At 36.2% G+C, this 12,514-nt stretch overlaps 1 protein-coding gene across 2 annotated transcripts in view; it reads left to right on the top strand.

The window, feature by feature from the left end:
* The window catches only part of dcn (decorin), a 32,884-nt gene extending 28,374 nt beyond the window's left edge, over window positions 1-4,510 (top strand). For both annotated transcript variants that reach the window (XM_059326107.1, XM_059326106.1), the window contains 2 exons: window positions 915-1,053; window positions 3,981-4,510. In XM_059326107.1, coding sequence (XP_059182090.1) covers window positions 915-1,053; window positions 3,981-4,181 — 340 coding nt within the window. In that variant the 3' untranslated portion in view covers window positions 4,182-4,510. The remainder of the gene's footprint in view (window positions 1-914; window positions 1,054-3,980) is intronic.
* The last annotated feature ends 8,004 nt before the right edge of the window (window positions 4,511-12,514 follow it).

Below are 12,514 nucleotides of genomic sequence, written 5' to 3'. Positions count from 1 at the left end.
AATAGCCACGGAATCACTCAAATTTCCGTGAAGCTGACACGGATTTCACTACAATGCAAGTTAATGCCAGTCATATCCCGTGGCTATTCCAACATACAAAGTGATTATGTACATTCACTGACTGAATATTTAGAAAATAAAACATATATTTCTTGCTAGAAATGTGATCAAAATCCATTTTTATGCAGAAACTAAGTCAAAATATTGATTTTTTTCACTAAAAATGAGAGAACTGTCCGCCATGTTTTTTGTTCTGACCGCCGGGACCTTGAAAGTCACGTGACTTGGAACAAACGAATAGGAACAAATATTAACTTGCATTGTAGCGAAATCCGTGTCAGTTTCACGGAAATTTGAGTGATTCCGCGTAAACAAAATGAGCAAAAAAGACACAAAATGACCAGAAAAGACACAAAATGACCAAAAAAGACACAAATTGACCACAAAATGACCAAAAAAAGACACAAAATGACCTAAAAAGACACAAAATGACCCAAAAAAGAAACAAAATGACCAAAACAGAAACAAAATGACCACAAAATTATCCAAAAAAGACACAAAATGACCCAAAAAAGAAACAAAATGACCTAAAAAGACACAAAATAACCCAAAAAAGAAACAAAATGACCTAAAAAGACACAAAATGACCCAAAAAAGAAACAAAATGACCAAAAAATGCACAAATTGACCACAAAATGACCAAAAAAAGACACAAAATGACCTATTTTGAGTTAAGCGAATCCGTGGCTATTTCACGGATTCCTGTGAGACCAGGTTCCCTCATTTCCGCAGCTCAGACTATTAGCTAAGGAGACAAACTCACCATCTTTTTCCCCACTTGTGCAATTTGTGTTCCTTGTTTTGCCACATTTCCACATCTCGATGCCTCATCTTCTTGCTGATTTCCCTTGCAGGCTGGGTCTGAGCTACAACGAGATCAGCTCTGTGGATAATGGCACCCTGGCTAACGTCCCCCATCTGAGGGAGCTGCACCTGGACAACAACGCTCTGACCAGCGTCCCTGCTGGCCTGCCCGACCACAAGTACATCCAGGTACACACTGCTTCCATTTACCGTTATAATTACTGTTTTTGTATATCCCAGCGATCCCCACCATGATCACAGGAAGATTGTTATTGCACCCATTTAGTTCCAGCAAATTAACTCTGCATGAGCATTGTAGTTATGTTTCTCATTTTACTTTACACACAACTCATATTCTCTGGGCCGAACCATGCTGGAAAAATTGACTTTGTTGCATTTTTTGCATTTGGTTTGTTTAGGTTCACACTGTCCGATTACAAGTCAACCAAGGCGTCCATAACAAAAGTCATGTGGATTCATTTAGTGTGTTTATGGAGTAGAGTGTTGGTAGCCTGTCATACTATAATGTTCCAGATTTTGGCAGTAGGGGGGACTATAAACAGACCTGATTTAAGGCCCTTTAACATCATCATTTCATTAGGCTTCTCAAGGCGAAGTAGCTGCTGCTTCCATCCCCTCCCCATAAAACCTAAACTGCGGCACTTTAACAGCAAAAAGATGGTTGACAGGTGTATTTTGTGTGCACCAACTGTACATTTTAATGGTCTCAGCAGCCATAACAAACCTAAGTACGGGAAGAAAGTTGTTTGGAGAAATTGCTCCCAGTAGTTGCTGTGCAGAACTGTATTTCTTCCAGTACAGATTTTGTGATAGTAGTGATATTAGTAACAGGATGTACCAAAAGACAACGCAACTCACATTAATTACACTATAAACTATGATTGTTCTATTTAATGTTGTGAAACTTGGGAGGGTTTTAAACATGTGGTTAAGTTTGTGGAACAGAAGTACTTGGTTACATTTAGGCATTAAACCGACTTGGTTAAGTTAAGAAAAAAGATTGTGTTTGGGTTGAAAGAAAACTAATTCTTAGTTCTAATGTTACATACAGAAGTTAACTAACAAGTTAGATTACACATTACTTTAAATCAGTAGTTCTCAACCTTTTTGAGTCGCAACCCCCAATTTAACATGCATGTTGTCCGTGACCCCCGCTGACTGACAAACAAAACAAAATGACCAAAAAAGGCACAAATTGACCACAAAATGATCAAAAAAAGACACAAAATGACCTAAAAAGACACAAAAAACGACCCCAACTGGGATCCCGACCCCAAGGTTGAGAATAGCTGCTTTAAATAAGATCAAACTTGTGGTTTCATACAGGACAAAACAAAGGTCTCCTGGGTAATATTCCCGGGTACTTTTTTTACCAATCCATCCACCTAACCTCCATGCCATGTGGACTTTGTTGCTCTTTATACTACATCATCACTATTAATGCTTTCTTCTCAATATTTATAATTACTAAAGCGACTAGAGGTCACCACCTACCAATAAATTGTCATTATTGGTTGTAATATGCTGTGCCTTCTGGCTCAGAATAATGAACTGTTTGAATATGAGGATATTTGAATAAAACAAGCAGTTTTGTAAGAAATCAAAAGAACACAAAATTGAGTGTGAGCCTATAAAAGCAACTATAAAATGACATAATAGCAGAAGGTTAAGCTTCCTCAAAGAGAGGACAAAGAGTCCAGTTGGGCTTTTATAAAACTCCCCAGAGGGACTTAATGAGGTGCTTTGTTTTGCACTTTTTAAAAATATTTTTAGCTTTTTTTCTTCTTTGTCTTCTGTCCTATGCCTGGTCCATTGTATACGATGGCAATTGTAAATCATTAGAACTTTTCTCCATCAATCAATCAATCAATCAAACTTTATTTATATAGCGCTTTTCATACATATAAATGCAACTCAAAGTGCTGTGTGTACAATGCTCCATGTTTAGTTTGGTGTTTTCTGGATCAAGCAGCTTTGAAATGTGTAATTAGCATTATATTGTCTGTCCCAGTGAGTCCGTGGCACTTCCCTTCTTTTGTATTATTTCAAGGATCCTTCTCATCCCCCTCAGTCCTGCATAATGAGCCACTGTGCTAAAACACAATGCTCAGCCGCAGGTTGTTTTTAGCCACCCTTGTGTTCATGTATGCTTTTTATGTGCTTCTGTTTTATATGCTTCTTAAACTATATGCTTCTTTAAACTGTACTTCTCAACTCCTAGTTGTTTTTAAGCATGATAAACCAAAGGAAATAAAGGCACATACCCATTACAAAAAAACTAAAACTAACACTAAAACTAATAAAAACTAAACTAAAACTAAGCATTTTCAAAAAATAAAAACTAAACTAAAACTAGCAAACTCACTCTAAAAACGAACTAAAACTAACTGAATTTGAAAACAAAAATTCGCAACGAAATTAAAACTAAAACTAATGAAAAATCAAAAACTATTATAACTTTGGTCCTCACTTCTTTAAAGGCTTTTTTGAGATTTCAGACTTTGTTTTAAGGGTTAAAGGTTGCATTATAATGATAATTAACTGAAACTGTATTGTGTGGTTACAAAACTAACTAAAATTATAGTGAAAATGTCCTTCGTTTTCGTCTTTGTCAACTTTTTTCATACATAATGAAGATGGATCAGACAAAGGAAATAAAAGCAAAATTTTCTGTGACCTCTTTTAATCTCCCACCCAACAAATACCCCATTACAAAACACTAAAACTAACAAAAACTAAACTAAAACTAAAGCATTTAAAAAATTAAAAAATACTACACTAAAACTAGCAAACTCACTCTAAAAACTAACTAAAACTAACTGAATTCGAAAACAAAAATTCACAACGAAATTAAAACTAAAACTTATGAAAAATCCAAAACTATTATAACTGCAATTGGTGTGCAGGAAGTCCTTTTCCAAATGTTTTCAGTTAAACATCCCAAAGAGAAAAAAAAAATGGCTTTCCTGGGCTGTTATTATTCATTTGGTGGCTTATGATTATCTTCTTTATCTGCTGGATTCTGGAACATGATTGCCATGCACGTCCCACTCAGTGACCAGAGGTTGTGATTATTTAAATCTCTTCTTCTCTAGGTGGTCTACCTCCACGCCAACAAGATTGCTGCTGTGGGAACAGGGGACTTCTGTCCTCCAGGCCTCAACCACAAGAAGGCCATGTACTCTGGCATCAGCCTGTTCAGCAACCCCGTTCCTTACTGGGAAGTCCAGCCAATCACCTTCCGCTGCGTCTTCGACCGCTCCGCCATCCAGCTCGGCAACTACAGGAAGAAGTAGAGCGTCCAATCAAACCGCCCCGCGACGCGACGCGCTCTCCCCGCCAGGAAGTGTGTGTTTGTAAATGAGTGTGTGAAAGTTTTCTAAGTGTGTGTGTTTGACCGCAGCCCCCCCACAACACTGACCCTTACCAACACTGCCTCCCCTCCCCCCCACATAATCCACCCACGCACTCATTTTTAAAACTCCAGTGGACATGGACCTCAAACACAACATATTATATAGTCAGGCGGCTTAGCTGAATAAAGGGGACACGCCGGATAAAAGCACCATACTTTTTTTCTACATGCTCTCTATCACCATAGGTTTCAATTTTTGGTAGGAGCCACTTCATCAAGATTGTGGATCGGAGATGGCATCCATATAAAATCTATGAGAAACGCTATATCTTCCAAGCCACTTAGAAGGTCAATCTTGGTGTCAAAATATACATTTTCTGGGTCAAGGAATCATTTAAAGCTATTGAGAATATCACTAGATGATTATTTGATCAAGTTAATTTTCACACAGACTGGTAGGCAACTCGCTTCAAGTGCTGCAGCAGGGAATCCTGGGTTGACTGCGAAATAAAATCAAGGGAAAGCTTTCATCTCATGTCAGATCTTGATCAACAAATTATTTACAGTGAGTCATCTAGTGATATTCTCAATAGCTTTAAATAATTCCTTGACTCAGAAAATGTAGATTTTGACCCCAAGATTGACCTTCTAAGTGGCTTGAAAGATATATCGGTTCTCATAGACTTTATATGGCTGCCATCTCCGATCCACAATCTTGATGAAGTGGCTCCTATACCAAAAATTTAAACCTATAGTGATGGAGAAGTGGAAAAATGTTGGTGCTTTTGTCCGGCGTGTCCCATTTCTCCTCAAATCTGGTCCTAAGCCGCCTGACTAATACCATTTTTCATTATTTAGCTTCAAGGTTGGTGCAACAGTAGTACACACACGGCTTACAGCAAACACCAGCATACTCCGGTGATGCATCACACACAGCACATCATTCATAGAAGCAGTTAAGCAAGCATTAATTAATATGTTCTGATCCCTAACCAAAAAAAATTGAAACCTCACTCAGTGGAAAATGTTATAAATCCCACTTTGATCTCGACCTTTAGCCATTGTATAAATTCTAAGAAAGCTGGCCTGTAGAGCAGGCAGCGAGGGGTTAACCTGTGTTTTACAATACCTTTAACAGCTGGTATACTAGAATGTACTAGATATTACCTGTGTACTAGGACTAGCATTACAACGCTGCACTCCTTAAAAGAACTCCGAGTTTCTATTTGTATTGTACTCAATTCAAGTAGAGATAAAAGCAACCGTGACTTCTATCACATTGTGATTTCTTGTGCTTACTTCAGTGTTGATTTAGTTCTGGGTTTTTGTTTTGTTTTTGTTTGTTTGTTATACAATTTTTCTTCGCTTTTCCTCTCCTGTTTTCCTCTGTTGTTCCATAAAAATAAAAAATAAAAACAAGGTGAAAATAGCTTATAAAAATGTAGAATAAACCATATATGTTTTCAACAGAAGCCATTCCCAAAGATTTATATGCATGCTCTAATTTTTTTATTTTTTTTTTGCTTTCAACTTGAACCTGGTGCTTTCTGGAATCTCTTGTTAATGCGTGTATGTATTTCTCTCCATGTCTCCCTGCCCTTTTTTCTCCTTTTTTTTATTTTTTAAGAGTCAAGTCAAATTGGATGGTGCATGTGGACTGGCATGCCCACTGCAGCCATATTGGTGTGAATGTTGTATGTATAGACGCTGTATATAAATGCTGTATAAACAAAACTCTCATTTGCTTAAAGGCACAAGCACTTACCATAGCTCAGACTTAATATATCGGCAACAAAAGGTGTTCCTCTTTTTTTTTCCGGAGCAGGGGCTCCAGCTAAGGTGTCCTGAATAAAATAAAAATACTAATGGAAAAAGTAGCCGTTTTTGATGGATGTAATAAGCAGAATTTACATTAATTTTTTTAATGATTTTAAGTGGAGATTTGTGCTCCAAGTCACTGGATGGCGCTGTTCAAGCTACAGCACAAATAAAGGAGGGCATCAGCTTCCTGGCACACAAGGTCAAGAGGAGGCACAGGTACAATGTACAGAAAAACAGGTGAGATATCTTAAATAAAAACACACACATTAGGTAAAGAGATCCAGGTGAAGTGGTTCTGCACATTTAAATGAGCTGTTAACTAAATTACGTAACTGTTCTGTCATGAAACACCTCGAAGCTGGTGTTAATATAGACATTTATTACCAAATGTATGTTTTTTAAAAAGGCATTTATTGTTTGAAAATGGCTCAACATGGTGCTTTACTGTTTTAACCCATTGACGCCTAAAACTGCCTGTAAAACCTCTGGGCGATTTTTTAAAATAAGCCCCTAAAACCTGAAGTTTTTCTGGAAATTCAACGCTTCTACTAAATAATAGATTTTTCAGCCTCTGTAGCAGATAGAAATGAAATTCAAAAAGTATTTGAGAGCTTATACAAATACTACAAAACAACGTATCCGCTTTCCAGGCTTCAATGGGTTAAATCCACCCTGAAACTTGAAAGTCTTGTCACATGGTGTTAAAGCCACCAGTATATCGCCCCCTGGTGGCCAGTGGCAGTATCGCTCATAAGCCACGCCCCCATTTAACATGAGCCAAACAAACAAAAAAATAAAAAGTACACATTAAATACATTTATTACAAAAATGGTTTCTTTCATGTCAGATAGTTTGGGTTGGTTTTTATACATTATTTGATTTTTATAAGCTTAAAATGGTGTTACATCACGACTGACAGCTGTGATGTCATGATTGGTCAGACGGGTGAATAGAAAAATAATCTCTATTCTTTGTATCCACCAGCTGATCACTAATGTGCAGATTGGGGACACTTCTTATCTAAAAACAACTTTGAAAAATACATAAAATATCAAATAAAGTCACCATGGTGCACTCAATCAAAGATATTCAAATGTAGATCATTATGCAAATTAATTATTTTATAATATATGGTCCTGTAAGGACCTGTCAAAGAAATTTCAACAGATATTTCATACGCTGAAGCTGCTTTTTTGGAATAAAAATCTTTTTTTTTTTAATGTGTTGGCCTCATGGTCACCTCCTAAATGTATCCATCACTTCTATCAGACACTTTATCTGCTTTCTTTTAACAAAGCACAGATTTCTTGTCATCTGGTAACAATAAGTCATATTACAGATGTTACAACACACCGTGGAGACTGTAGTCCTGTCAGAGAGTAAATACGAGTCTGACTCTCCGTGTGCGTAACATGGAGGACATTCATCAAGTTCAATGGCTCAGGTTATGAAATTCACAGAGCAGAGAGTCTTCTAGGGATCCGTTAGCTACTTTTTTGGCTTTAATTAAATCACTTTTATGGATGAAATCAATGATAGTGCCCAGGTTTTGCAAACTGCACTAAAAAAATAACATTTTATTAAGTCCCTCTGAGCCTTTGAGAACTATTTTTTTTCTATATATACACTACCGGTCAAAAGTTTTAGAACACCCCAATTTTTCCATTTTTTTATTGAAATTCAAGCAGTTCAAGTCAAATGAACAGCTTGAAAGGGTCCAAAGGTAAGTGGTGAACTGCCAGAGGTAAATAAAAAAAGGTAAGCTTAACCAAAACTGAAAAATAATGTACATTTCAGAATTATACAAGTAGGCCTTTTTCAGGGAACAAGAAATGGGTTAACAACTTAACTCTATGGAGTCTTGGGCTATTTTGTCCATTTTTGAATTCTTTTCATGTCTTTGTAAGTCATTTTGTGTCTTTTTTTAGTAATTTTGTGTCTTTTGGTGTCTTTTTTTGGTCATTTTGTGTCTTTTTTTAGTCATTTTGTGTCTTTTGGTGGGTTTTTTTTGTCATTTTGTGTCTTTTTTTGGTCTTTTTGTGTCTTTTTTTTGTCATTTTGTGTCTTTTTTTGGTCTTTTTGTGTCTTTTTTTAGTCCTTTAGTCCAACATAAAATGTGATTTTGAATCTTTTTTTTACTTTCAAAACTTTTTTTTTTTACTTTTTTTGAATTCTTTTCATGTCTTTGTAAGTCATTTTGTGTCTTTTTTTGGTCATTTTGTGTCTTTTTTTAGTCATTTTGTGTCTTTTGGTGTCTTTTTTGTCATTTTGTGTCTTTTTTGTCATTTTGTGTCTTTTTTAGTCATGTTGTGTCTTTTGGTGTCTTTTTTTGCTCATTTTGTGTCTTTTTTTGGTCTTTTTGTGTCTTTTTTTAGTCCTTTAGTCCAACATAAAATGTGATTTTGAATCTTTTTTTTTACTTTCAAAACACTATCATGCTCAATCAAGAACTTTAAATGTTGCAAATGTGCATTAATTTCAGAGTACACTGAGACATTAAACTGCATCATTTTCAATTAAATTCTGGAAAAGTTGGTGTGTTCTAAAACTTTTGACCGGTAGTGTATAAAAGATTGAATCATATTGCCAGTGGGTTACAACATACAGGACGTGTTCCAAGTGCAGCCTCCCATGTATTTTCTATAATCCCTCATCCTGTGCAGGGCTCAGGGGGTGGAGCCTTTCCCAGCATGCATTGGCCAACAGTCAGGGTGCATAACAGAATGTACTGTATACATTTACAGGACATATATGAATCTATATATACAAATAGACTGACAACGCTTTCAATTTAGAGCCTGAAGTCCAGCGTGTCAATGGTTTGTGGGAGGAAACCGAAAACTCTGAGGGAATAAAGTGACACAAACTCCATATCAGACTAATAGGAAGACAATATGAATCCAGTTGGGGGCTAAATAAAGTTATGTCCCAAAATAATCAAACGTACGGCAGATTAATCTGCGTCTCGCTGCCCTCTGCAGCCTCTCTCTCATATTGATGGTTTTTGTGGTCTGAGGTAAAAGAAATATTTGCACAAGGACCATTTCTGGCCTCTGGGCCACCAGTGATTTATAATCCTTCAGTCTTTTAAGAGACTGTAATGGGAATATTTAGGTTAAAGAAAAAAACCTAAAATGGAACTCCCGTGAGACGTGTGGTGGTCGTTTTGATGCTCTCAGAGATGTGATGGACTCGGACTCAAGTCGGGATTTGAGACACAAATTTGATGACTTTCTACTCAACAAAATAAATAAAAATACTTTAACTTTAGCACCAATGACTCTTGATTTGAAAATAATTCCCCCAAGCCCAAAACTTAGTCTCAGTCTGCAACAAATTATTTCATTTCCTGAATCACTGATATCAACACGAGTCATTCCCTGCAGGCTGCTACTTTCATTTCTGATACGACTTTAGTTTGAAACAATCTGAGAGCCTCCAATCAAGCTGCATGAAGAAGAACCACAAAGAACAAATTAGTCTAGACGGATTTCAGAATAAAGGCCTTCTATAAGAAGTGAGGAGCATTTATGGGTACAAGTCAGGAACCGGCCTACCTTACACATCTCAAGGGTGCTGAGTCCAAAAAAAATGGTTCCCAAGCGAAATTTTGAGTTTTTGACCTTCTAATTTGTATCAAATGGCCACCAAATTGCCCATCTTGCTCAGTCATTGGACCATTTCCCCTCAGTTTTATTGTAAGTAGGCAATCAAGATGAGGAAATTAAGTTTCCTCATCTTTGATTGCCTACTTACAAAAAAACTAGGGGGAAAATATATATCCACTATATCCTTGCTCTGACTCTAGACTATAGATCCAGAAACTTAATTTCCTCATCTTTGATTGCCTACTTACAAAAAAACTAAGGGGAAATGGTCCAACGACCAACGGCCGCCATTTTGATATGCAAATGAGAAGGTCAAAAACTCAAAATTTCGCTTGGGAACCATTTTTTTTTGGGAACCACTCTAGAAATAAGTAAAGTAGGCCAGTTCCCGACGTGTACCCATAAATGCTCCTCACTTTCACTTTTTGGACAATTCCGTCTAGACTAAATTACATTTTTTCAAAAACATTTGAGATTTTGGGGAAATTTAAGATATTATTACTGGCATTATATTTGGTTTTTAAAAAAGTGCATTATGACTTGTTTAGGACTCAAAACTCAGAGTTTATGACTTGGTTCTTGACTTGGGACTTGAATGCAAAGACTTGAGAGAGTGACTTACTTTCGTTTCGTTTATGTTTTTCCTCACTTCGTTGCATTCATTTTCCAAATTTTCATAGTTTTGACTTGTGTTAAGTCTCAGAAATGAAAATTTTCATCTGATGGATCATACGTTTTCTTAAGTGACACATAAGAAAAGTTAAATATTCATTTTTTTTTTCTATGTACCCCCAAAATGTTTATTTTTATTGTTATTGAGCAGTTGGTACTTAATATATAATGTATCAGTTCATTTCTGCCACCAAATGTTTATTTCAACACACTTCTTTTTTCATTTCTCTCATTTTTAGACACTCAACTATAATATAACTAACAAGAGAAATAGAACGTTTAAGATAAAGTAACCTCCTAAAAGTATTTAGGAGGAAAATGTGGAAAAAATAGTGTGTTAGGAGATAAATTATTAAATGTTTGTAAGGAATGAACAAATATAAAATTAGAGAGTCACTTTTGATCCTCTATAGAAAACTGCTCCCCTCACTTAAACTGTGTGGAGTTAAATTACAAATAATTCAAATGACCTACCCCCCAAAAAAAGAAGCTTTGAAAAAAAGAAAAAGAGCATTTAAGAGTTATGATTGGCTCCCTGTCTGATATGACTTGGCTCTTTCTTTTTTTTCTTTTTTCAGACAAGGACAGAGTGAAAAGCATCAGTGTTTGAGCGCTGGCTCTCATCCCAGCAGCTCACAGTCACTTTCATACAGAAACGTGAATGTTCTTCAACATGTTGCCCCCATGTGGTGGATATTAGCGCAACACTTTATATCCTTATCCTTTGCCTGTTGCAAAAGAACACGGTGCAACTTGATCTCAACAGACGTCTATCTCCTCTCCTGCAGACCATAAGCACTTAGACTTATTGCTTCAGGCTGGTTGCCAGTGTTTATGTGCACTGCGTTGTCTGCAAGATTTCAGTTAAAAAAGCTCGAGAAGAAGCGCTTTGGAGAAAATCAGTTGTGTGCAAATACATTTCCTTTCCATCGAGCTAATTCAGAGCATATTTGCACACACTGTGCACTGATTGCTTAGTGTGTTTTCACATGTACGTGTGAGAGAGTGAGTGTGTGAGAAGTGTCTGTCCTGTGGCGATTATGCAACCAGAGTAAGCTGAGCTGCTTCAGCGTGTCGAAAGCAAAAGGCTGCTGAGATCCTGCCGGAGAGCAGATGTGTCTCACATTCATCCAGAAGGTTTCTTCAAACCTGAGAATCCAAACGACTTTAATCAAACGTACACAGCAAAATCTGTAGTGTTGTTTTTTCAGTGTTTTTCAGTAATTTTGAGTTGGTGAGTGTCGATTTTGGGGTTGATTTAACACTTGTAGTGATCAAAAAGCTTCAGCTTGAGTTGATTTTCAGATTTTGTGACTTTGTATGTTCGGCTAAAGACAGAATGCTCTTTTAATGTATCGTAAAACAAAACAATGAATGTTAATTATCACATTAGTGAAAGGAAATAACATGATTTTAGGGTTAAAAATACACTTTGTGTCATAAAATAACATGATTTTAGGGTTAAAAATATACATTGTGTCATGAAATAACACGATGTATGTTAAAAATTACCACTCAAAGTGAAAAGGAATAACACAATTTGGAGTTAAAAGTGCACTTATGTGGTGCCATAAAACAACACCAAGAGTGTCAAATATTCAACACTATTAAAGAGTGAAAATATAAAAACAATTTTCATTGTGTAATTTTAACACAGAATCCGTGAGAACTACACTACTGGTCAAAAGTTTTAGAACACACCAACTTTTCCAGAATTTAATTGAAAATGATGCAGTTTAATGTCTCAGTGTACTCTGAAATTAATGCACATTTGCAACATTTAAAATTCTTTATTGAGCATGATAGTGTTTTGAAAGTTAAAAAAAAGATTCAAAATCACATTTTATGTTGGACTAAAGGACTAAAAAAAGACACAAAATGACAAAAGAGACACCAAAAGACACCAAATGACCAAAAAAAGACACAAAATGACTTACAAAGACATGAAAAGAATTAAAAAAATGGACAAAATAGCCCAAGACTCCATAGAGTTAAGTTGTTAACCCATTTCTTGTTCCCTGAAAAAGGCCTACTTGTATAATTCTGAAATGTACATTATCTTTCAGTTTTGGTTAAGCTTACCTTTTTTTATTTACCTCTGGCAGTTCACCACTTACCTTTGGACCCTTTCAAGCTGTTCATTTGACTTGAACTGCTTGAATTTCAATAAAAA

The sequence above is a fragment of the Centropristis striata genome, chromosome 22 (genome assembly GCF_030273125.1).
Source record: "Centropristis striata isolate RG_2023a ecotype Rhode Island chromosome 22, C.striata_1.0, whole genome shotgun sequence".
NCBI lineage: Eukaryota > Metazoa > Chordata > Actinopteri > Perciformes > Serranidae > Centropristis > Centropristis striata.
The sequence above is the reverse complement of the archived record's forward strand: the minus strand, read 5'-3'. Positions and strand labels throughout refer to the sequence as shown.